Source organism: Pelobates fuscus, chromosome 7 (assembly GCF_036172605.1).
Source record: "Pelobates fuscus isolate aPelFus1 chromosome 7, aPelFus1.pri, whole genome shotgun sequence".
In the NCBI taxonomy this organism is placed as follows: Eukaryota; Metazoa; Chordata; class Amphibia; order Anura; family Pelobatidae; genus Pelobates; species Pelobates fuscus.
This window is the reverse complement of record NC_086323.1, coordinates 169504795-169528399: the sequence shown is the minus strand read 5'-3', so window position 1 is coordinate 169528399 and position 23605 is coordinate 169504795. Positions and strand designations below refer to the sequence as shown.

General features: G+C 43.8%; 1 protein-coding gene across 1 annotated transcript in view; it reads right to left on the bottom strand.

Annotated features, from left to right (window-relative positions):
* Positions 1-23605, bottom strand: part of CACNA1D (calcium voltage-gated channel subunit alpha1 D) — a 319738-nt gene that overhangs the window by 31643 nt on the left and 264490 nt on the right. The window contains exons 45-46 of the mRNA XM_063426916.1: positions 10129-10275; positions 8965-9128 (exon numbers count right to left, since the gene is read on the bottom strand). Coding sequence (XP_063282986.1) covers positions 8965-9128; positions 10129-10275 — 311 coding nt within the window. The remainder of the gene's footprint in view (positions 1-8964; positions 9129-10128; positions 10276-23605) is intronic.

Here is a 23605-nt window from a genome sequence, read left to right as displayed (position 1 = left end):
AGGGGTATCTCTATCTGATGAGACTGAATGAACATGTTCCATCATGCGCCTCTTGAAGGGACGTATAGTTTTCCCTACGTATTTTTTACCACATTTGCATGTGAGGAGATAAACTAGTCCAGTTGAATTGCAATTGAAAAATTGTTTTATCAATGTCTTATGTGCACCAGAGGAGTCAGTTATGGATTTAGAGTCTCTATCTATGTAGCTGCAGGCTACACAGCGTCCACACTGATAGGTACCATAGACATTAAGCCAATTTTTCTTATGTTTGTTGTGTTTGGACAGGTGGCTTGGAACTAGCAGATCCTTTAGATTCCTACCCCTCTTCGCTGTTATGGAGACGTGTGATGGAATCACATCTTTAAGATGTCTGTCCTGTGTGAGTAATGGCCAGAATCTAGCCATAATCTTTTTAGATATATCCCAGCCAGCGTCGAAATTCGCCACACAGCGGATTACTTTCGGGGGTGCGGGTTTGGGGATGTTGTCTAGCAGCACTTCACGGTCACTAAGAAGTGCCCGCTGATAAGCCTGTTTGAGGCACCTGTTAGGGTAGCCCTTGGCTTTGAATCTTGTTCTTAGCAGTGCTGCTTTTTCTATGAAGTCTTTCTCAGTGGAGCAATTTCTTTTTAGTCGAAGGTATTGTCCCACTGGGATACCCCTTTTCAGAGGGTTAGGATGGTAGCTCTGCCAATTGAGCATATTGTTGGTTGATGTCGGTTTTCGGTAAAGAGAAGTTTGTATCCTTAGATCGCTCGTGATGGTGAAAGTGCAATCAAGAAAGTTCAATGAGGATGTCCCAATTTCCATAGTTAAACGTAGATTGAGATCGTTTACGTTCAGAACCCCCACAAATTCGATGAAGAGTTCCTTTGTACCTGTCCAGATGACCATAATATCGTCTATATAACGTTTCCAGGTATGGACATAGTCCATATAACATTTCATGCGTTCAGAATAAACGATATGTTTTTCCCACCAACCAAGGTGCAGGTTCGCATACGAGGGGGCACAAGACGTCCCCATCGCAGTCCCCTGCACCTGGTGGTAAAATTTATTATCAAAGAGGAAAAAATTATGGGTCAAGATGAACTTAAGGAGGTCGAGGACAAACATGGTGTGACGTGAGTGATTGGGGCCCCTTGTTTCGAGAAAAGAGCCTGTATGCTGTATTCCCCCCAGATGTGGTATTGAGGAGTACAGTGCCTCCACATCGAGGCTGCATAGCATGGCTCCCTGGGGTACTACAATGGATGCAATACATCTTAGGGTGTCTTTGGTGTCCCTAAGGTAGGACGGTAATTCCTCCACAAACGGACGAAGGATTTTGTCTACATATTTACTGCCTATGCATGTAAGGTTATTGGTGCCTGACACAATAGGTCTGGCTGTAAGTGGTTCATACCCCTTATGTATTTTAGGGAGGCAGTAGAATGTCGATATTACTGGATTTTTCACATAAATGCTTGCATGTTCATCCTTTGTAAGTATTCCATCATCAAATGCTCTGTCTAGTAGGGTTTTGTACTCAGAGAGAAATTTAGTGGTAGGATTGGATGGTAGAACTTTATATGTACTTTCGTCTTTCAGGATTCTTTCAGCCAGCTGAATATAGTGGGGTCTATTGAGAATGACAATATTACCCCCCTTGTCTGCCGGTTTAATAATGACATGTTCGTTGTCTCTCAGATCAGTCATAGCTTTCCATTCTTTTTTGCTAAGGTTGTTACTGGGTTTGATCTTTAGGGTATCTATATCTAGATTTCTGATCAAATTGGTGGTTGATTCGACGAACATGTCAATATTTTTATAATCCCGGATGTTTGGAGTGAATTTACTCTTGGGGTGCAGATCAGTGTATGGTTGTGGGGACACATTGTCGTTAGACTCAAGAAGGGATACTAAATCCAAAAGGCATTGGTATTCCCTATTGTCAAAGCCTAAGTCTTTGGCTTTTTTCTCATTTTTTATCTGGAAGAATTTATGAAGGGCAAGTTTCCTCCCAAATAGGTTTATATCCTTAATCCATTCGAATTTGCAGAATGGTGGAGTTGGAACGAAAGATAGGCCCTTCATAATAACTTGCTCCTGTGTGATCGTGAGAGGAGTATCTGAGATGTTAATGATTCTAGTGTCCCCTTCTAATACCGTCTGCGTGCTCTCCCCCTGTTGCGTGTTTGCCTGTATTGCGTTTGCTGTTCCCCCTCCCGGGGGAGTTGTCCTAAAAAAGACACTCCTTTTTTAAGAATCCCTTTTCCTTTTTGAGTGCTTTGTCTAGTCTGGGGTGCTGATGTAACTTCACTGTCTGTATCTGAGGTCTCATATTCTGATGTTGTGCAATAATCTGAGTCAACTCTTGAGATTTTCCTAAAGTGTCTGTAAACTCTCCCTGATCTGTAATCATCGTTATCCCTAACAAACTTCTTATGTTTACGTAGTTTGATAACGCTTTGGTATTTGTTGAGATTTTCTTGTAATCTCTGTTCTTGATTTTGGAAAGAGGGATCACTAGTGCATTTTTGTATTTCCTCTACCGCAGTATTCACTTTCTCGTCAATCGTTTTTAGCCTCTCTGATTCAAATTTAACTAGAATCTCCATATATTTAATTGAACACACATTGGATGCATCTTCCCATTCTTTTAATAGGGCCAGGTCTTCCATTTGTGTATTAGGTGTGGTTTGTATTCTCAAGCCCCTTGGAATCATTGATTTAGCCAGATAGTTCTTTAAGGATGTAATTTCCCACCCCACTCTGATCTGTTGTTTGCATAGGTTACTCAGGGTCCTGAATTTATAGTTTATATTGTCATGCTCCGGTAGTAGGGTTTGGTGACTGTCTGAAAAAACTGTTTCAGCACCAATGCACCATGAATTGGCTTCTTTTAATTGGGATAAAAAGTTAGCCATGTTAGATTGGGCAAAATACACCTTCACAATTAGAGTTATACTGACACACTTGTAGGTATTGAAACCTCTATAAAGTAGATAACTTAAGAAAAAGAAAGTACCCCCTTGCGGGGATAAGGTAAGTGTGTCCAGATCGTATCTCAGTAGGGGGTAACCCTTGTATTATATACAGTAGGACAGTAAAGGTAGTGTATGCCTAAGACCCAAGGTCTAGGTAACACAAGTAAGATACGGATCTCAGAAGCCTGCTAAAATTAATAATCTTTAATAAGGTATACTTAACCATGAACAAATAAAACAACAAAATGTGGATACTTAAAATAAAAAATCACCCAAAAACTGTGCAAGAGGAGATTGAAATGGGCTCAGGGAGTAATGGATGAGATATCAACTTAGGCAAAAGTGCTCTAGATGTATACTCATTACTGGGGAATACAATTGGGAGGTACCACTGTACACTTAACTACCCGGCTGAATTGTAACAGAGCCAAACCCTTAACACTGGACTGCAGAAGTGTATATTCGTATGGAGGTATAGAGCCAAGGAGCTCTTAACAATATAACACTTCAAGATATAGCAACAGGTAATGTTAAATACTTGCTTAGAGGTCACAGGTGGATCATATGGCCGTCACAAAGTAACATAAGAGGGTACTGCAACTTAAAATAGTGCAGAAAAATACATTTGGTCACACCTTTATAGCTAAATACAGGGTAGTAACATAAAGCACTAGGTGGATAGTATAGATGTGGGATACTTAGATGTTCCCCTATTGAATATAAACAGACTCAACACTACTTAAAACTAACCTCAGTGCTGTATGCACTGGCTGGTAGATAGTGTAGATATGGGATACTTATATGTTCCCCTGTTGAATATAAACGAACTCAATACTTCTTGGAACTATCCACAGTGCTGTATGCACTGATTTGTCAAAGCAAGGCTAGTAAAGTCGTATAACACTCTTAGTCTATTAGCTGAAAGCCAACAGTTAGTAGTAATAATAGTACAGCTCCCATCTTCCCTCCAAAAAAAAATTCTCCAAACAGGCCCCAGCTCCTCTTGTCCTAATACAACACCCCTAACATAGTGAAGTGAAAAATCGTGAGAAAACTGTGATTATAAAATCATCTAAATTCTCTGCATTAAGCCCCACCCCGGCATTAAGCCCCACCCTGGACCCGCTCTGATTGGCCAGAGGCTGCAAGACTGATGTCTCTTACACCTATCATGAACGAGGGGCGGATCGAACTTTATACTCCGCCCATGGTGTTGCTGATTGGACGAATTTCGGCTAGGATTTATACTTAATAAGCTCTCTCGAGCATTTGCTCAATGACAGCCTTTGAGAAAGGCGCTTTGTACAGCGCCGAAACGCGTTAGGCAGACATGCAGAGAATTTAGATGATTTTATAATCACAGTTTTCTCACGATTTTTCACTTCACTATGTTAGGGGTGTTGTATTAGGACAAGAGGAGCTGGGGCCTGTTTGGAGAATTTTTTTTTGGAGGGAAGATGGGAGCTGTACTATTATTACTACTAACTGTTGGCTTTCAGCTAATAGACTAAGAGTGTTATACGACTTTACTAGCCTTGCTTTGACAAATCAGTGCATACAGCACTGTGGATAGTTCCAAGAAGTATTGAGTTCGTTTATATTCAACAGGGGAACATATAAGTATCCCATATCTACACTATCTACCAGTCAGTGCATACAGCACTGAGGTTAGTTTTAAGTAGTGTTGAGTCTGTTTATATTCAATAGGGGAACATCTAAGTATCCCACATCTATACTATCCACCTAGTGCTTTATGTTACTACCCTGTATTTAGCTATAAAGGTGTGACCAAATGTATTTTTCTGCACTATTTTAAGTTGCAGTACCCTCTTATGTTACTTTGTGACGGCCATATGATCCACCTGTGACCTCTAAGCAAGTATTTAACATTACCTGTTGCTATATCTTGAAGTGTTATATTGTTAAGAGCTCCTTGGCTCTATACCTCCATACGAATATACACTTCTGCAGTCCAGTGTTAAGGGTTTGGCTCTGTTACAATTCAGCCGGGTAGTTAAGTGTACAGTGGTACCTCCCAATTGTATTCCCCAGTAATGAGTATACATCTAGAGCACTTTTGCCTAAGTTGATATCTCATCCATTACTCCCTGAGCCCATTTCAATCTCCTCTTGCACAGTTTTTGGGTGATTTTTTATTTTAAGTATCCACATTTTGTTGTTTTATTTGTTCACGGTTAAGTATACCTTATTAAAGATTATTAATTTTAGCAGGCTTCTGAGATCCGTATCTTACTTGTGTTACCTAGACCTTGGGTCTTAGGCATACACTACCTTTACTGTAATATTGGACACAAGTCCTAGAATTAATATTGAGATGCACCAAACTGCGCATCTCCCCCATGCCGGAAACATTCCTACTATTACTACTACCTCCAACACAGCACATACACACCAAATATCTACTGTACCACATCTTTATAGCGGCCCTTACAGCTATTAGTAGAAATTGGAAACAATCTAAAGCCCCAACGATCACTCAATGCATCACAGCTGTAGAAACATCCAAGGCATATGAAATAATGGCACGGAAATCCAGCAGGACGAATCCCTACTGGACCGAAGCATGGAATCTTTGGGACCGAAACAAGCCACCAAACCCACATTGAAACACTAACAACGGCACCCCCTCAAAATGAAAGACCTCCACGATAGGAGGCAACCTAACTATATACATGCTGGCTCACACACACACACCACATACACGCATCACACACACACAGCACCTACACTACGACTACACACATTTACGAGATACAACAGCATACTGCATCTACAACTACACTACCCCACGTGCTTCACACATTTACTTCCCCATATCCCGACCCTATAAACCTCAACATACCCACCACCGATAATGGGGAAAGCCCTACACCCACATTCCACACCAGCTCGATCCACACAAAGAAACAAGGAAGTACGGGATGGCTCACTTTAATAAGAATTTGATTATAACCAATGGCAGCCCCCGAACGAGCTACTAAACAGCACCTGTATACACCTGGACAGGTAGTCCACACTATTGGAAATGCTGAGTATGGATATGTGCATAACCCCCTTGTCTCCCTCTTGCCTTCTGTACCCTCCTACCCTTAAATATAACATTACTGAAATATTGCGTATGAATATATACTTAACCCTCGTTCCCATTTTGCCTTCTGTATCCCTTACCCTTGACAGCAAAATAAAAATTGTCAAATTCAAAAAAAAAAAACATTTCTCCCATATAAGCCCAGGTTCATACATAGAGGAGTAAACAATTTGCGTACAACCCTGACATCAAGTTTTATAAGGAAGAAAAAAACAGAGAATTCATTTTTAAATTCCGATAAAGGATTCTTTGGCTGCGGCCAATGCCTGGCCTGCAAAAGGACTACAACTAAAAAGAGACACATAAAAACGTTTGCAAATAGAGATGGTACAGAGTATCCTATTAAAGATTTTCTAACTTGCCACTCGAAGAATTTGATTTATGCACTAATATGCCCTTGTGGCCTATTTTATGTGGGGAAAACTACTAGAGCCTTACACATCAGAATAGAGGAACATGGCCGTAATATTACAAAAGGATTTGAAAACCATAGTGGTCTCATTACATTATAAATCTTTCCACAATTGTGAGTTTAAAAACACTATATTCCTAGGCATAAAAAAAGTAGATAAGGACTGGAGGGGAGGAAATTTTGATGCAAAAATGAGCAAGCAAGAAATGGAGTGGATTTTTAAACTTAATACCGTAATTCCAAACGGGTTGAACGCAGATTTTGAGATGTGCCATTTTCTGAAATAGATCCCCACCTTCTTGCCCCCTCTCCTCTATTTTCCATTTTTTATCCATATTTTTTAGAAACTTTTTATACATTGTTTTTACATATGAACTAGGTAAATATGGATTTTTTACACAGACGGATTTTTATATCAACGTATGTTGAGAGACACATTTTTTAGACCTATATAGTTTTATAGTATTAAATATTATGGTATGACGACTCTGATTTTTATGAAGCTTTTTAGGGGAAAGTATTTCGTTTTTATATAATACACTACGTCCATCACTGATTCACTTTTTAATATTATGTATTTTAAATCCATGCTAAGCACCTTAAGTGGTTTGTTTTAATCTGTGCACTTTTAGTAACGTATTTTATTTTAAACATACTGTACCCTAAACACCTCAAGTGGTTTGTTCTAATCTGTATAATCTATTGATTCCTCCTGTGCCTATGAATGATTCATGTTTCACTGGATACTATTATAAGTACACAAAATGCACCTCAAGTGGTCTATTCTTATGTATATTTTTAATATTTAAGATTTATAATTGTATATAACCGATACCTTTAAGATTTGCATAATGTATAGAAAGCCATTCACAATGAGAGTTTATATCCTTTATTCAAAGTTAAATAAGTAATCATATATATATATATACCGTATGAGACAAACATTTATAAAACTTAAAGTATCATAATATGTATTCTTGATAAAGAGAACGAATTATGGAATATGAAAACAAAGATTACTGTGTGTCATACCGATATAAGTTATAAAAAAAAGAACATGCTATTGAACTTTCTCGGAATGTATTCTCATCCTCTCTCCCTCTATAACCATGCCGATCCGGAAACACCTACGAATGAACCGCAAGGTGGAACCCATGAAAAAACCGGAAACACGTCATACCGGAAATGACGAACACGGAAGCAAAAACGCAAAAGAGGCTTGACGCGCAGGGCATCGCCGTTGCCATGACGATAGCCCGCGAAATTAAAAAGCCCATATAGCAATTATTTGAACAAAGAGAAAGGTATATAAAGCAGGAACCAGTCCAAGGATCTTCATAAAGACTTTTTGATCCAGCTGAGGAAGCCTATTTGGCGAAACGTGTCCTGGAGTATGAAAAAGACTACAATTATTGGACTCTTTTAATTTTTTGCCTATATAGTGAATATTTGTATAGATACTGTTTTAACTTTTAAAGTTATAGTTTAATAAATATTTTTTTTACTAAGATACTATTTGGCAAATTTTTCCTGCTACAAGAAAGAAGGATTGTGGTCCTTAACCACATATGCTGTTCCATTGAGCCTATTCTGAAGGCTCTAGGTTTGTGAGTACCTCATCTAATATTTTATCTATTATAATAATTTATTAAAGGTACTGCACTATATATGCTCTGTATCCTAGATCGAAAATAGGAAGGATAAAGGTTCCCAAGAAGGGAGAGGGTCGCCTTTACGGACCCCGCATGCGCAAGAACTGAGCTAAAATCTTTTGGCTCTTCAGAGTGTGAGTGGGAATATTCTCATATACATATTGCATTGTGTATTTTACAGTTTTACGCTATGATATGTTTTTTTGTGTTTATACTTTTAAGGATATTATATCAAGGTTAAGGTTTCAAGGAAACGATTTTATTCAGGTTACATTCACACTTCTCCAGGATTATCTCCTGTTTCCACATCTTTAGTTAAATATAGCGCTTCACCATCACCCTGTATTTTAAGAATTTATATATGAATATGTCACATGAAATAAATGTGTAATATAAGATGGTGCAATAACTAAGAAAGATCACAGTTGAACACACACATAGAAAAAAACGCCAAAATAGCTTGTGTCCTTAAGTACAAAGCAAGCATACTGAAACTGTGCCACTAAGCGGTCAATGCCTTTGTTGATCTCAGGAACACCTAAGCTTTTCACAGGCTTTCAATCCGTGCATGTACAGTATTTGTTTCAAACACACACAGACTCCCTCTTGCTTCACAATTTCAACTCTAACATTAAAAATCAAATGACTTTGTTTGGGCATTGAGCTTACTTGTTGGACTTTTCACCACTATGTTACAATTATTTATATTCCAATTACTGCTCTACAGAAATTAGAGCAAAACCAGTGTATAACCTCTACATATGCATAAACCTCTAGAAGCGACTAAAATGCCATCAAGTAAAACAGGTTTGTACTCACGTGGGGGTGTCGGAGGTAGAAGCCTTCTTCTTGGTGATCTCCTTGATTCAAAGCATATTTGGGGATCATCTTCTTCAAAAAAGCTATGGGGATGGTGATATCCTTTTGGAGTTTCATAGTCCAAGTCATTTGCATGGTACAGCACAGGTTCCTCGTATATAGGTCTATATCAAATAATGCTTTGAGGTCAGTTTTTAGCAAATTTGAACAACAGATTAGAAAACTAAGCATTAAAATCACAAGAGAATGCAGGGATTAAATGCAGAGGTAAAAACTGTCTTTTTTACGATAGTTGAGAAGAGAAAAAGTTCCCAGACTTCTCTCTGTCATGCCAGGCACTGATTTCATGTAACAGGAGGATTGTGATAGCACATTTCACACAAACAAACCCTGCATTCAAATTCAGACACTGCACACAATTCCTTATATTCATACCAACACTACACATAATACCCTGCATGACACCCCACACAAACAACCTTTGCATTAAAAAACAGGCATTTTAAATAAACCACAAACTGCATTCACTCAAAGACACTTAACACAAACAAGCCCCTGAGTTCGCACAAACACTCCACACAAACCCCTGAATTTGCACAAACACTCCACACAAACCCCTGAATTCACACACATGCTCCACACAAACCACCCAACCTCTGCCTGCATTCGCACATAGGCCCTTCACACAAACCAACCCTTGCATTTACATATAGGCACTCCACACAAGCTCTACACAAACAAACAATCCTCTGCATTCGCACACAGACACTCAATAAAAAAACCTGCATTCACACACACTCGATACAAACATCCTGTATTGACACACAGTCACTCAACACATGCAAACCCTTGCACTTACACAGTTCTGAAAAATAACCTTTACAAAAAGGTTGCTCTGCATTCAAACATGCTGATATTATGTTCAAATGCACCCATGTACTGTTGGAGGTACCATCTAACCTCCTAGCTGCTAGATACCCCAGCTCAGGAACAAAATGTTGGTGATGTGCAGCAATGTAGATGAGACCTCCTTTTATTAGTTGCATAACATTTTTAAATAATGCCCTAAAAATTAAAGCCACGAGTGTCTCTTTAATGGTGGGTTATAGGTTAAGTCATGTGTGAATTTGATGTCATGGCATGCATGGTATAGAACAAACTCACCTTTTTCCTGAAAGCATGCTGTTTTCTTCATAACATTCATCCTCACTGTAGTATTCACCTTCCTCAAAATACGGGTCTTCATTGTAATTGATGAAATTTGGATCTTCACGGAAGATCACAGGCATATTCCGGTCTCCAGATTCTGACCTGGAGATAATATTTACATCACATGTTCCTTTTTATTTTCTAAATGCATATAATGCAGCTAATCACTTCAGATAAACACATAGAATACCCAGGATGATGTAAGAGTATCTGGAATTAAAGGTGTTTTAAGAGTTTGGTACAGGTTGTCCTTTATACACAAGCTGGTGGTTTGAATGGGTTTCTATTATTTAATGCAAATTCTGAGTTCAATTAAAATCTGATTCTGTGTAAACATCCCTTTGTTAATTTTATTGGCAGAGCCTCCTGCATAAAGTGGCATTGTCACCTGAAAATGTCTTTCCATACATAATTGAGAAGCCTCTGTCCAGTAGTTGCGAGCACATGCACTGGGAGCTAACCGAAGAACCGAAAATCTCCCCAGCCGTCTGATTGGCAGGTCGGGAGGTGTTTCTGCAAAGTTTTAATGAATGTGATAACTTGTATTGAAGTCAGCACTTTTATAAACTGACACATCCAGACATATAAATGTCTTTAGCAAGCTGGAGTAGAATTACCACATGAAGATGTTAAGGGGGTCATCGTGGATTTGCATCACCTGTTTCACCTTGAAATCATTCGTTACTACTAAATAAAACAAGGCTGCAAGAACATGTGATAAGAACAGTTTTTAAGAGATAGAGATGGGACCACCATCTTTTTTCAGCCTGGTCTTCCACTCCTATAACTTTCACCTGCAAGGAGCCATGCCCATCAGCATGTGGGAGAGTGCGCAAATAACTTTTATTTGGTTTTGATTTACACTGATGTGTACTATGGTCATTGCTGCCGCCCAAGTGTAATTGGAGTCTGCGCGCAGGACTTATTTTTGTGTATAGGTGTGTTACATAACTCTCTAACTGATGCCTGGTGCAACACCTTCATCTTAGCACATAGTTATAGCAGAGACTAAAGACAGAACTCCAACCATGGACTTCCCCTTAGGCCCATGAGACAGCAGCTAATGAGGCTCAGTTTGGACATTAAGGCCTTGATTAGATATTTTTGGATACACTTTTAACCCCTTAAGGACACATGACGTGTGTGACATGTCATAATTCCCTTTTATTCCAGAAGTTTGGTCCTTAAGGGGTTAAACTGATGCCATATTATGAAAAATATTTAAAGGAACACTATTGGGTCAGGAATACATGTTTATATAGTTTTAAAACCACCATCTAGCCCCCCTTATCCCCAAAATATAGTAAAATCTTACTTGTGTTTAAGTCTGCAGCTGCTGGCTCTGCCCCTGATCTACCTGCTTGGCTGACATAATCAGGAGTATTGTTCTGAGCCAATCACAATACACAATACCCATAGGATTGGCTGAGACTGTCAAGTGATTGTTTCAGAGCCAAACACAGCCCTGGTAAATCAGCAGCTACTCATAGAGATGTATTGAATTAATGCATCTCTATGAGTAAAGTTCAGTGTCTCCATGCAGAGGATGGAGACACTGAATGGCAGTGCTGGACACTGCGCAGCACTGCTCCAGGAAGCACCTCTAGTAGCCATCTGAGGTGTGGCCAGTGGAGGTATCACTAGGCTGTAATGTAAACACTGCATGTTCTCTAAAAATAGTGTTTATCGCAAAAAGCCTAACTGTAATGATTTTATTCAACAGAACAAATACAAAAAGCTGTGGTTGTTTTTTTTTTTTTTTTTTTTTTTTTAATTCTTTATTTTATTTGTGCAAAGGTGAAACACGTGGTTTAGCACTGCCACAACAGCAGGTGCAACTCGGTGATATACATAAGATAACATATGGCAGTAGAGATTAACATTGCACATTTTTTTAAAAGGTAAATTAGCAAACAGGTTTATGTCTAAACCGTTAATAAATGAGAGATATGCATATATATTAATACAAGCTAGGCGCAAGCTGGGGGACTATAATTGTCAGTAGTTTAGTTAGGGCGCTTATACAGTCGCTTTTCTGAGATTAGTAGTTTAGTTAGGGCGCTTAGACAGTTGTTTATCTGAGATTAGTAGTTTAGTTAGGGCGCTTATACAGTCGCTTATCTGAAATTAGTAATTTAGGGCGCTTATACAGTCGCTTGTCTGAGCTTAGTAGTTTAGGTAGGGCGCTTATACAGTCGCTTTTTTTGAGCTTAGTAGTTTAGTTTGATCGCATTGTTAGTAGCAAGTTACATTGCAGCATCATAAGTTAGCATAAAGGGGGTCAGCAAAAGTGTGAATCAAATTGCAGTTTTACAATGCTAGAGACATCTCTTACATGGCTGCGTCTAGCTAGTTGCATGGGAAGATACATGCTTTAACTGTTAACTTAAGTTGGACAAACAGGTATATACAGCGCTCAGCTATATCGATCAAGAGGGCAACTTAAAGAACAAGGGAAAGTTCTGTAGGTGAGTAAGTCCCAACTTGTAGATGGTGGGCCTTCCCTGGTAGGTGAGTGTGTCATCAGCCCACTCCCAGTGCCGGAAAGCACAAGTCCAGTGCGTTTAAGGTCCTAATGTCCATGCCTGTCATAGTGTTATGCGGGGGTTCATTCCCAGCAGCACCGGCTCGATAAGCGCGATCATAGTCGGGCCTTCCCGGCTGGCCTTGTTGGATCTTTGTCGCTGCTTGTGTAAACCCGCGTAGGTAGGGACGGTGGTTCTTCAGGGTTCTCTCGTGGAGCTGTGGCTGTATACTGGACCGGGGTGTCGGTAGCATCGGTCGGGTGACAGCCGCCTTTCTGTATGGACGCATGCGTTTTATGGGTGAGTGGTGGCGGCGTCTCCGGCGCCATTTATAGGGCTGCCTCGCCGGGTGTTGCGGCAATGTGGCGACTGGTACCTGGAGAGATCTTGGAGGGCGGGTGAGCCGTGCGATAAGTGGGGTTTCCTTTTGGTCCCGTGTCTTGTGTGGGGTCGGCCTCCTGATGCTAGGAGCTCGGGTACCCGTTTTGCGAGTGTCCATTTTGTGAGTGGGGGTTTTCCCCTTCTTTTCCTTGCTCACATGTGTCGGTCTCCAAAGCGTTCCGCCAGGCGAGGTATCCTCTTGCGGAGACCACAGGAGAGCCTCCAGTTTTTCCCAGACTGCCCGGAACATGCGTTCATATCGGAGCTCAGTCTCCCTCCTGATCGAGTACATGGCAGTGGAGCGCGGGTCGACCGCCATTTTGCAGGCCTCCCTCACGATTGCTGGGCTTTCTGGCCCCGTCGCTTGAGCCTTGTGTGGCCGGTTGGTCTTGCTAGGCTGGACCGGGATATCCCCCGCCGGTCCTAGGGGGGGGGAACGGTGGCTCCGAGACTTGTTGTCCTCTGGTGTCGGCAGCAGGATAGCAGCCGCCTCTCCTGCGCCCATAAAGTCAGTAGGCCTCATCGGGGTGTGCGGTGTAGATCGGGTTGTTTGTCGCTTGGGTTGCATCTTATTGTTTGTCCCGACTTCCCCCAGCACCCGGTGGCCCTTATCTGGCTTTTAGTCGCCGTTTCAGTAGGGTTTTGATGATTATTCAATCGCTGTGTGCAGGAGCTGCTAAGTGTTGCTGCCGCTCAGCTCAGCGGTTCGGCCCCGCCCCCTCAGCTGTGGTTGTTTTGGTGACTATACAGGGAGTGCAGAATTATTAGGCAAATTAGTATTTTGACCACATCATCCTCTTTATGCATGTTGTCTTACTCCAAGCTGTATAGGCTCGAAAGCCTACTACCAATTAAGCATATTAGGTGATGTGCATCTCTGTAATGAGAAGGGGTGTGGTCTAATGACATCAACACCCTATATCAGGTGTGCATAATTATTAGGCAACTTCCTTTCCTTTGGCAAAATGGGTCAAAAGAAGGACTTGACAGGCTCAGAAAAGTCAAAAATAGTGAGATATCTTGCAGAGGGATGCAGCACTCTTAAAATTGCAAAGCTTCTGAAGCGTGATCATCGAACAATCAAGCGTTTCATTCAAAATAGTCAACAGGGTCGCAAGAAGCGTGTGGAAAAACCAAGCCGCAAAATAACTGCCCATGAACTGAGAAAAGTCAAGCGTGCAGCTGCCAAGATGCCACTTGCCACCAGTTTGGCCATATTTCAGAGCTGCAACATCACTGGAGTGCCCAAAAGCACAAGGTGTGCAATACTCAGAGACATGGCCAAGGTAAGAAAGGCTGAAAGACGACCACCACTGAACAAGACACACAAGCTGAAACGTCAAGACTGGGCCAAGAAATATCTCAAGACTGATTTTTCTAAGGTTTTATGGACTGATGAAATGAGAGTGAGTCTTGATGGGCCAGATGGATGGGCCCGTGGCTGGATTGGTAAAGGGCAGAGAGCTCCAGTCCGACTCAGACGCCAGCAAGGTGGAGGTGGAGTACTGGTTTGGGCTGGTATCATCAAAGATGAGCTTGTGGGGCCTTTTCGGGTTGAGGATGGAGTCAAGCTCAACTCCCAGTCCTACTGCCAGTTTCTGGAAGACACCTTCTTCAAGCAGTGGTACAGGAAGAAGTCTGCATCCTTCAAGAAAAACATGATTTTCATGCAGGACAATGCTCCATCACACGCGTCCAAGTACTCCACAGCGTGGCTGGCAAGAAAGGGTATAAAAGAAGAAAATCTAATGACATGGCCTCCTTGTTCACCTGATCTGAACCCCATTGAGAACCTGTGGTCCATCATCAAATGTGAGATTTACAAGGAGGGAAAACAGTACACCTCTCTGAACAGTATCTGGGAGGCTGTGGTTGCTGCTGCACGCAATGTTGATGGTGAACAGATCAAAACACTGACAGAATCCATGGATGGCAGGCTTTTGAGTGTCCTTGCAAAGAAAGGTGGCTATGTTGGTCACTGATTTGTTTTTATTTTGTTTTTGAATGTCAGAAATGTATATTTGTGAATGTTGAGATGTTATATTGGTTTCACTGGTAAAATTAAATAATTGAAATGGGTATATATTTGTTTTTTGTTAAGTTGCCTAATAATTATGCACAGTAATAGTCACCTGCACACACAGATATCCCCCTAAAATAGCTATAACTAAAAACAAACTAAAAACTACTTCCAAAACTATTCAGCTTTGATATTAATGAGTTTTTTGGGTTCATTGAGAACATGGTTGTTGTTCAATAATAAAATTAATCCTCAAAAATACAACTTGCCTAATAATTCTGCATTCCCTGTAGTTTCCCTTTAATTATTGTAATATATTGATATTTTAATATTTTTTTATTTTTTCCCCCAATTTGTATTTTATTGAGTTTTCACGCACAAAACACAACTGTATCACAGTATGAGATTAATAGGGTGGTAAAGACAATAGTTCAGCAACTTCTTATTCCAGTGTATCCATATAGAATTACATCTTTTTATTACAGCGTTTGGGGATGTTGTAGTGAAGGTACCTGTGGAGACTTGCGCCATAGGTTAGTATATGCATAAGCTGCGCCCGACTTGGCATCTCCCTCTCGAATAGGTTCTACTATTTGTTGGTTGAAACAAGTGCCCATCAGCGAACCAGATTCAAAACATAAACTATGTACAGAACATCTAATCATACACTGGTCTTAAAGGGCAAAGTGTAACAAATGTGTGTCATCTAGTCATGTGCGGTTCTATGCTCCCCTGTCAGGGCGATCTTGTGACAGTAATCGGTCGGCTAGCCTCCCTGGAACCCTCTGGTATTCATGGTCATAGGGTGGGCAGTGTAACGGGCCTAGGTGCCCAGGGGGTGGGATTTCAGTGTTTTGCGCTTAACTTGGCCCTGTGGGCCTGCTCTGGGTCCGCTACGGACACCTGTAGGCTCTGCAGAAATGTTGTCTGATCTCCATAGGGGGGTAAAGTGAATGTTTCCCCTTCCTGCTGGGCAACTAAGGATCCCTCTGCCCCCCACCTATTTTGATGTCTGCCTCCCGCAGTCATTTTGCAACTGGTGCTAGGTGCCTTTTTGCCATTAACACTGCGAACGGTACATGCCACTGTAGTACCTATACTAAAAAAACCATCCCTCGACTCATCCACCCTCTCTAATTACCGTCCCATATCCCTGCTCCCTTTTTCCTCAAAGCTTCTGGAAAGGCTTGTCTTTACCCGTGTGTCTCATTTCCTCAATTCCAACTCTCTCCTTGACCCCCTTCAATCTGGCTTCCGCCCTCTCCACTCTACAGAGACTGCCCTTATCAAAGTCACTAACGACCTAATCGCAGTTAAATCCAAAGGCCACTACTCCATACTAATTCTTCTTGACCTCTCAGCGGCCTTTGACACCGTTGATCATGCTCTCCTTCTTCAAACTCTTCAATCACTTGGTCTCTGTGACTCTGTCCTCTCGTGGTTTTCCTCTTATCTCTCCCAACGCTCATTCAGTGTCTCCTTTTCTAATGATACCTCCTCCCCTCGCCCTGTCTCGGTTGGAGTTCCCCAAGGCTCCGTCCTTGGTCCACTTCTATTTTCTCTTTATACTGCCTCTCTTGGCAAACTTATTACCTCTTTTAGATTCCACTACCACCTGTATGCTGATGACACCCAGCTATATCTCTCCTCCCCGGACCTCTCCCCTGCCATCCTGCAACGTGTCACTGCTTGCCTTTCTTCCATCTCTGACTGGATGTCCTCCCGCTTTCTGAAACTCAATCTCTCAAAAACTGAGCTCCTTGTCTTTCCTCCTCCTAATACTGATCCTCCTCTTTCACTCTCCCTTCAAGTTTGTGGTACCAACATCAGTCCATCCTTGCAAGCGCGCTGTCTTGGCGTCATACTGGACTCTGGTCTCACCTTTGAGCCTCACATCCAGCATGTTGCCAAATCCTGTAGATTCCATCTTAAAAACATAGCCCGCATCCGCCCCTTTCTTGCACCAGATACTACCAAGGAGCTTGTCCATGCTCTGGTAATCTCCCGCATGGATTACTGTAACCCTCTCCTGATTGGTCTTCCCAAAAGCCGTACTGCACCCCTACAGTCCGTAATGAACGCTGCTGCTAGACTGATTTTCCTCTCTAGTCGTTTCTCTCACACCTCACCCCTCTGCCAGTCCTTACATTGGCTTCCTGTATGCTATAGGAGTCAATTCAAGGTACTAACTCACACCTATAAAGCACTGAACAACTCTAGCCCCTCTTATATCTCCTCACAGATCCATAGGTATGTCCCTTCTCGGTCTCTCCGTTCTGCCCGTGACCACCTCCTGTCCGTTGTCCGCACTCGTACGGCCAATTTGCGCTTGCAGGACTTCTCGCGGGCGGCTCCCTTCCTATGGAATAGCCTGCCTACCGCCATCAGACTCTCCCCTAGTCTTGCATCTTTTAAGAAGTGCCTTAAAACTCATCTCTTTAGGAAAGCATATGGCCTCCAAGACTAACCCTTACCTCACATACCTGTCTCTTGCCCTCTCCTAAAGGGCAGTCCACCTTATTTGATTGCAAATTCCTGTCCTAATGTGTTTTACACCCACCTCCTATAGAATGTAAGCTCGATCGAGCAGGGTCCTCTTCAACCTATTGTTCCTGTAAGTTTATTTGTAATTGTCCTATCTATAGTTAAATCCCTTCTCATAATATTGTAAAGCGCTACGGAATCTGTTGGCGCTATATAAATTGCAATAATAATAATAATAATAATCCCCATATATAGTTACAGTGCAGCCCTCAAATCGAACATTTTTAAGCTCTCTAGAGCAGGACATTATGGTGAACCTAGCCTCAATGTCCTTAGTGACTGTTGTAATGTCTCTAGATGCATCCTCTGGGGCAGCTGCGGACTTGCAGATCGGGAACGCCATGGTCACCACCTCTCTTGGCTCCCACGTGGTTCAGTAAGCGGTGAAGGAAGGGTCCCCAGCTCAGCTTGAGTTGCACGCAGGTCTGCCTTCCACACCTGTCTCATTTCCAGCAAAAGATCCTTTATGTCTCTCTTTGTTGCCGGCGAGGAGTCGTCATCGGATCCTGACTCACTGTTGGTGCAGCTTGCTGAGGTAGCCCAGTGGGTTGCTCTGCCTCTCATGATGTCTCAGAGGCCTCGTCCTCACTCAACTCTGCAGGCACCATCTTGGGAACGACCCACGGGGTAGGCCTGTCAAACGAGAGCCTAATATCAGGCAGTTTTCGGGTCTCCGGTATGTGAAGTTTTTGTTTTTGCACCCCATTAGGTCGGCATTGTTGTGCGTTACTTTTGCTTTTTAAAGGTTTTTTTTTTTTTTTTTTTAATTCTTTATTTTTGTAGTGCGTAAGTTTAGGACATTCGCTTGTGAGGTACCCCAAAGGCAGTCCTCCAGCGTGTTAACAACAGATTAATATAGAGGTACATAGTAGGTCAAGCACTTTTTTTTTTTGTAAGGATTTTGACAGTGTATACTTGCATTGCTTAAGTGTTTCCATAACATAACATAACATAGAGTAGCATCGCTTTACTATCTAGACAGGGGAGTAGTTTATAGGTGGCACTTGGAAGCAGGGCTGCCATCAGAAATTTTGGGGCCCCTGACACAGCTCAAGGTCTGGGCCCCCCGGCACCTGCACCCGAGTCCCCCCCCCCCCCCCGCCCCTGAGTCCGCCCACAGGAATGCAGTGTCTGCAGGGCCGGTGCAAGGATTTTTTCCGCCCTAGGCAAAAGTAAAGTTTGCCGCCCCCCCATGTGTCATCACAGTGCCCCACCCATATGATCTGCCATGTTAACTAACACAGTGCTGCAGTGCCGCCATGTTTACAATAAAAGGCCTGCAGGGACAGGCTATAGACACCAGAACCACTACATTAAGCTGCAGTGGTTCTGGGGACTATAATGTCCCTTTAATGTGAGGTAAATTAGAGATTAGTGCCACGAATAATATACTAGATTGGCTACTTACAACCAGATGAGGATGATGATGGGCTTCAGCTGCCGTCTGGCTCCACTGGTCTGGTGTAGAACAGGCTCTCTGGAGGCGGTTTGTAACTGTGGTCACAAAAATCAATGTTCTGGGAGAACGGGAAGCAGCTCCATTTTTTGAGGGCCCTTTACACAGCTCAAGGTCTGGGTCCCAGGGTCCACCTTCATGTTCCACCAATGAGTTTGTTCACAGGGGTGTGTGTGTGTGTGGGGGGGGGGGGGGGGGGAATGATGTGTGTAAGGAATGCATTGTGTGAATCTGTGTTTGTATGTGTAAGGGCTGCAAGGTGAGTTTGTGTATGTATGGGATGCAGTGTGTGTGTCTGTAAGGGATGCACTGAGTGTGTGGAAGGGGTGCATTGTGTGCTGCTGTGTGTAAGGGATGCATTGCTTGTGTATGTGTGTCTGTGTGTAATGCATTGTGTGTTTTTCTGTGTGCAAGGGGTGCATTGTGTGTGTGATGGATGTCAATCTCTCCCCCTACCCCCTCTCCCCCTCCAATTCCCTTCCTCCCTCCCCCCCTCCAATTCCCTTCCTCCCTCCCCCCTCCAATTTCCTTCCTCCCTCCAATTTCCTTCCCCCCTCCTCCCTCCAATTTCCTTCCTCCCTCCTCCCTCCAATTTCCTTCCTCCCTCCCCCCTCCAATTTCCTTCCTCCCTCCCCCCTCCAATTTCCTTCCTCCCTCCCCCCTCACATTTCCTTCCTCCCTCCCCCCTCACATTTCCTTCCTCCCTCCCCCCTCACATTTCCTTCCTCCCTCCCCCCTCACATTTCCTTCCTCCCTCCCCCTCACATTTCCTTCCTCCCTCCCCCCTCACATTTCCTTCCTCCCTCCCCCCTCACATTTCCTTCCTCCCTCCCCCCTCACATTTCCTTCCTCCCTCCCCCTCAAATTTCCTTCCTCTCCCCCTCCCTCAAATTTCCTTCCTCTCCCCTCCCTCAAATTTCCTTCCTCTCCCCTCCCTCAAATTTCCTTCCTCTCCCCTCCCTCAAATTTCCTTCCTCTCCCCTCCCTCAAATTTCCTTCCTCTCCCCTCCCTCAAATTTCCTTCCTCTCCCCTCCCTCAAATTTCCTTCCTCTCCCCTCCCTCAAATTTCCTTCCTCTCCCCTCCCTCAAATTTCCTTCCTCTCCCCTCCCTCAAATTTCCTTCCTCTCCCCCCTCCCTCAAATTTCCTTCCTCTCCCCCCTCAAAGTTCCTCCCTTCCTCTCCCCCTCCCTCAAATTTCCTTCCTCCCCCCTCAAATGTCCTCCCTTCCTCTTCCCCCCTCAAATGTCCTCCCTTCCTCTCCCCCTCCCTCAAATTTCCTCCCTTCCTCTCCCCCCTCCCTCAAATTTCTTCCCTCCCTCTCCCCCCTCCCTCAAATTTCCTCCCTTCCTCTCCCCTCCCTCAAATTTCCATCCTCTCCCCCCCCTAATTTCCTTCCTCTCCCCCCCTTCAAATTTCCTCCCTTCGTCTCCCCCCCCAAATTTCCTCCCTTCGTCTCCCCCCCAAATTTCCTCCCTCCCTCTCCCCCCACTCATTCAAATTTCCTCCCTCCCCCCCCACTCCCTCAAATTTCCTCCCTCCCCCCCCACTCCCTCAAATTTCCTCCCTTCCCTCCCTCTCCCCACCACTCATTCAAATGTCCTCCCTCTCCCCCCACTCCCTCAAATTTCCTCCCTTCCCTCCCTCTCCCCCCCCACTCACTCAAATTTCCCACCCCCACCCCCACTCACTCAAATCCCCCCCCACCCCCACTCACTCAAATTTACCCCCCACCCCACTCACTCAAATTTCCCCCCACCCCCACTCACTCAAATCCCCCCCCCACCCCCACTCAGGCTCCGGCATCAGTACGGTGCGCGAGGGAGCTGAAGAGGAAGCACTCAGCCAGGGAGAGTGCTCCCTCGCGCGCCCGCCGGGTGTCAGCAGGGTCAGCCTCTGGGGGGCCCTGAGGTGACCGGCTGCTGGGCCCCCCAGGAGAAGAGGCTGGCCCAGTGGGTACATACCGGGGTCGCAGGGCCCCCTGCGACCCGCTATGTACCCACTGAATGTGGGGCCCGGATGACCTGAGCAGTCCGGGCCCCCCAGGACCGCCGGGCCCATGACAACCGTTGCGGTTGTCATGCCCTGATGGCGGCCCTGCTTGGAAGTACCTGAGTAGCACTGACATAGAGTGATAAATCTATACATACATGAGTAGATATTCGTTGCGTCATTAATAAGTTCACTGACTGTGTGAGCTAATATCAGGTGTACAGTAGTGGTTGCAGTAAGTAAACCTATGTATAGCATTCCCATTCTATTGGTTGGTGATTGCAATAACTAAGATTCTGCATGCTAGTAATTAAGCTCTACTTCAGTTGGCGAAAGTAAGGAGTAGACAGCTTTCTTGGCTACCCGAGCTGGGGGGAGCACATTGGATATCATGAAAGGCAGGCACATACTTTTATCTGCTAAAGTAAACAAGAACTAAAACTTGCATCACTAGGGGAGATAATAAAAGAAAGGAATATTCAAGCCGTGTTGTGAGGAAGGTGAGGGATAAGGATGGCATGAGTCCGAGTCCCGCACATGTGGATCACCCTACCCCCACCCTCACCACGGTAGTCCCACTGCCGGGCCGATGTTCAGCTTGTTGCTGATGACCCACTCTGGGTCCAGGTCTCCCACAGAGCCAGTGTGTGTTGAGTGCTGCCCTTGTTCTCCCTGTTGCTGCCGGCTGCGCCCCGATAGGTGATGGTGTGGTGGCCCCCCTGATGACACGTGGTAGGTACCTGAGCACTTCTCCTTAGAGCTCTCAGCCCACGAGCGTGGTGGTAGCCGGTCCTGCAGCATTGAGGCTGGTGATCGGGAATTCCTCCCCTGTGTTTCCTGACGCCGGTGTGTGTGTTTTTTGTCGGGCTGTGCTTCTTCGTATAGTGGTCAGTTGGGGGGGGTGCTTCGACGCTGTGCTTTCCCTTGTTGATGGTGGTAGCGTTGCGATGTGGGGGCACTCCACCTCCTGTTCCCCTCCTGCACTTCTCTGCACTGCATCGAGCTGTGTACAGTTTCCCGCTTCGGGTTGTCTCCGTAAGGTGAGCCTGTAGTTGGGCCCAGAAGCGGTCAAATGCTGCAGCAATGCGTAGCTGGATGACATCGATGGTTGGCAGGAAAGCGGGGGCCTGCTGCTGAAGTTTATGCCCAGTGAGTCTGCTCGGCATTTTGAGGGCCTGTGTAGCGGTTGGGGTTTGTGCTGAGCAAGCCGCTTGGTTCCAGGCTGTGTACAGGGGGCAGGTTGGTGGGGACCGGGATAACCCCTTTTGAAAGGTTTTAGTCAGCTTTTTTCAATTTCTTTGGCGGAACACCTCTCAAGCACATCTTTCTTGCAGCTCAGTCCGATATTTTAATATTTTGAAAAGTTTAGACAAAGTTATTAAAGGGACACTATAGTCACTAGAACAAACATAGGCAACCTTCGGCACGGCAGATCTTTTGGACTACACCTCCCATGATGCTTTGCCAGCATTATGGGTGTAAGAGCATTATGGGGGATGTAGTCCACAACATCTGGAGTGCCGAAGGTTGCCTATCCCTGCACTAGAACAACTAAAGCTTCTTGTATTTGTGCTGGTGAGTAGAATCATTCCCTTCAGACTTTTTGCTCTAAGCACTGTATTTTCAGAGAAAATGCAGTGTTTGCATTACAGCCTAGTGATAACTCCACTGGCCACTCCTTAGATGGCTGCTAAAGCTGCTTCATTGGGTTTGTGCTGCAGAGTAAGCAGCACTGCAATTCAGTGTCTCCACCCTCTGCATGTAGACACTGAACTTTCCTTATAGAGATGCATTGATTCAATTCTTCTCTATGAGGGGATGCTGATTGGCCAGGGCTGTGCTTGACTTGTGCTGGATATGCCACTGATCTGCCCCCTTGACAGTCTCATCCAATTATATGGGGAAGCATTGTGATTGGCTCAGACCACCACTTCTGATGATGCCAGCAGACAGGGGGCAGTCAGAGGCAGACAGGGGCAGAGTCAGCAGCTACAGACTTTGATACAATTTAGATTTTACTATATGTAGGGAGGCAAGGGGGAGAGAAAGGGCTAGATGGTGGTTTTAACACAATAGGGTTAGAAATACATGTTTGTGTTTCTAACCAATAGTGTTCCTTTAAATCATTTGTAAAACCGATCCAGCAATATTAAATTTAGGCGTAAGTATATAAAGCTTCCCAATAGTCTTTGGAGCATGCCAATAACTGGAAATCACATGATCTTTTAAATATTTCTTTCTATTTCCATTCTATCTGCTGTAAGGTGCGGACACAGCCTGTTATTATATGCTGCCATGGATAATAGCCAGGAAAGAAAATAAAGTATGTATGAATATTTTTTTCTTTTTAAACTAAATTTGCAACTCTCCAAAAGAATATCTAGTTCAAACAAACATTTCAATCCAATCAGTGCATCTCATTTAGTACCATCCTTCTCGTTTAAAATCAGTATATTTGGCATGCAAATTCTATATAAAATATAGGATATGCATATTTACCAAATGCTGGATTTAT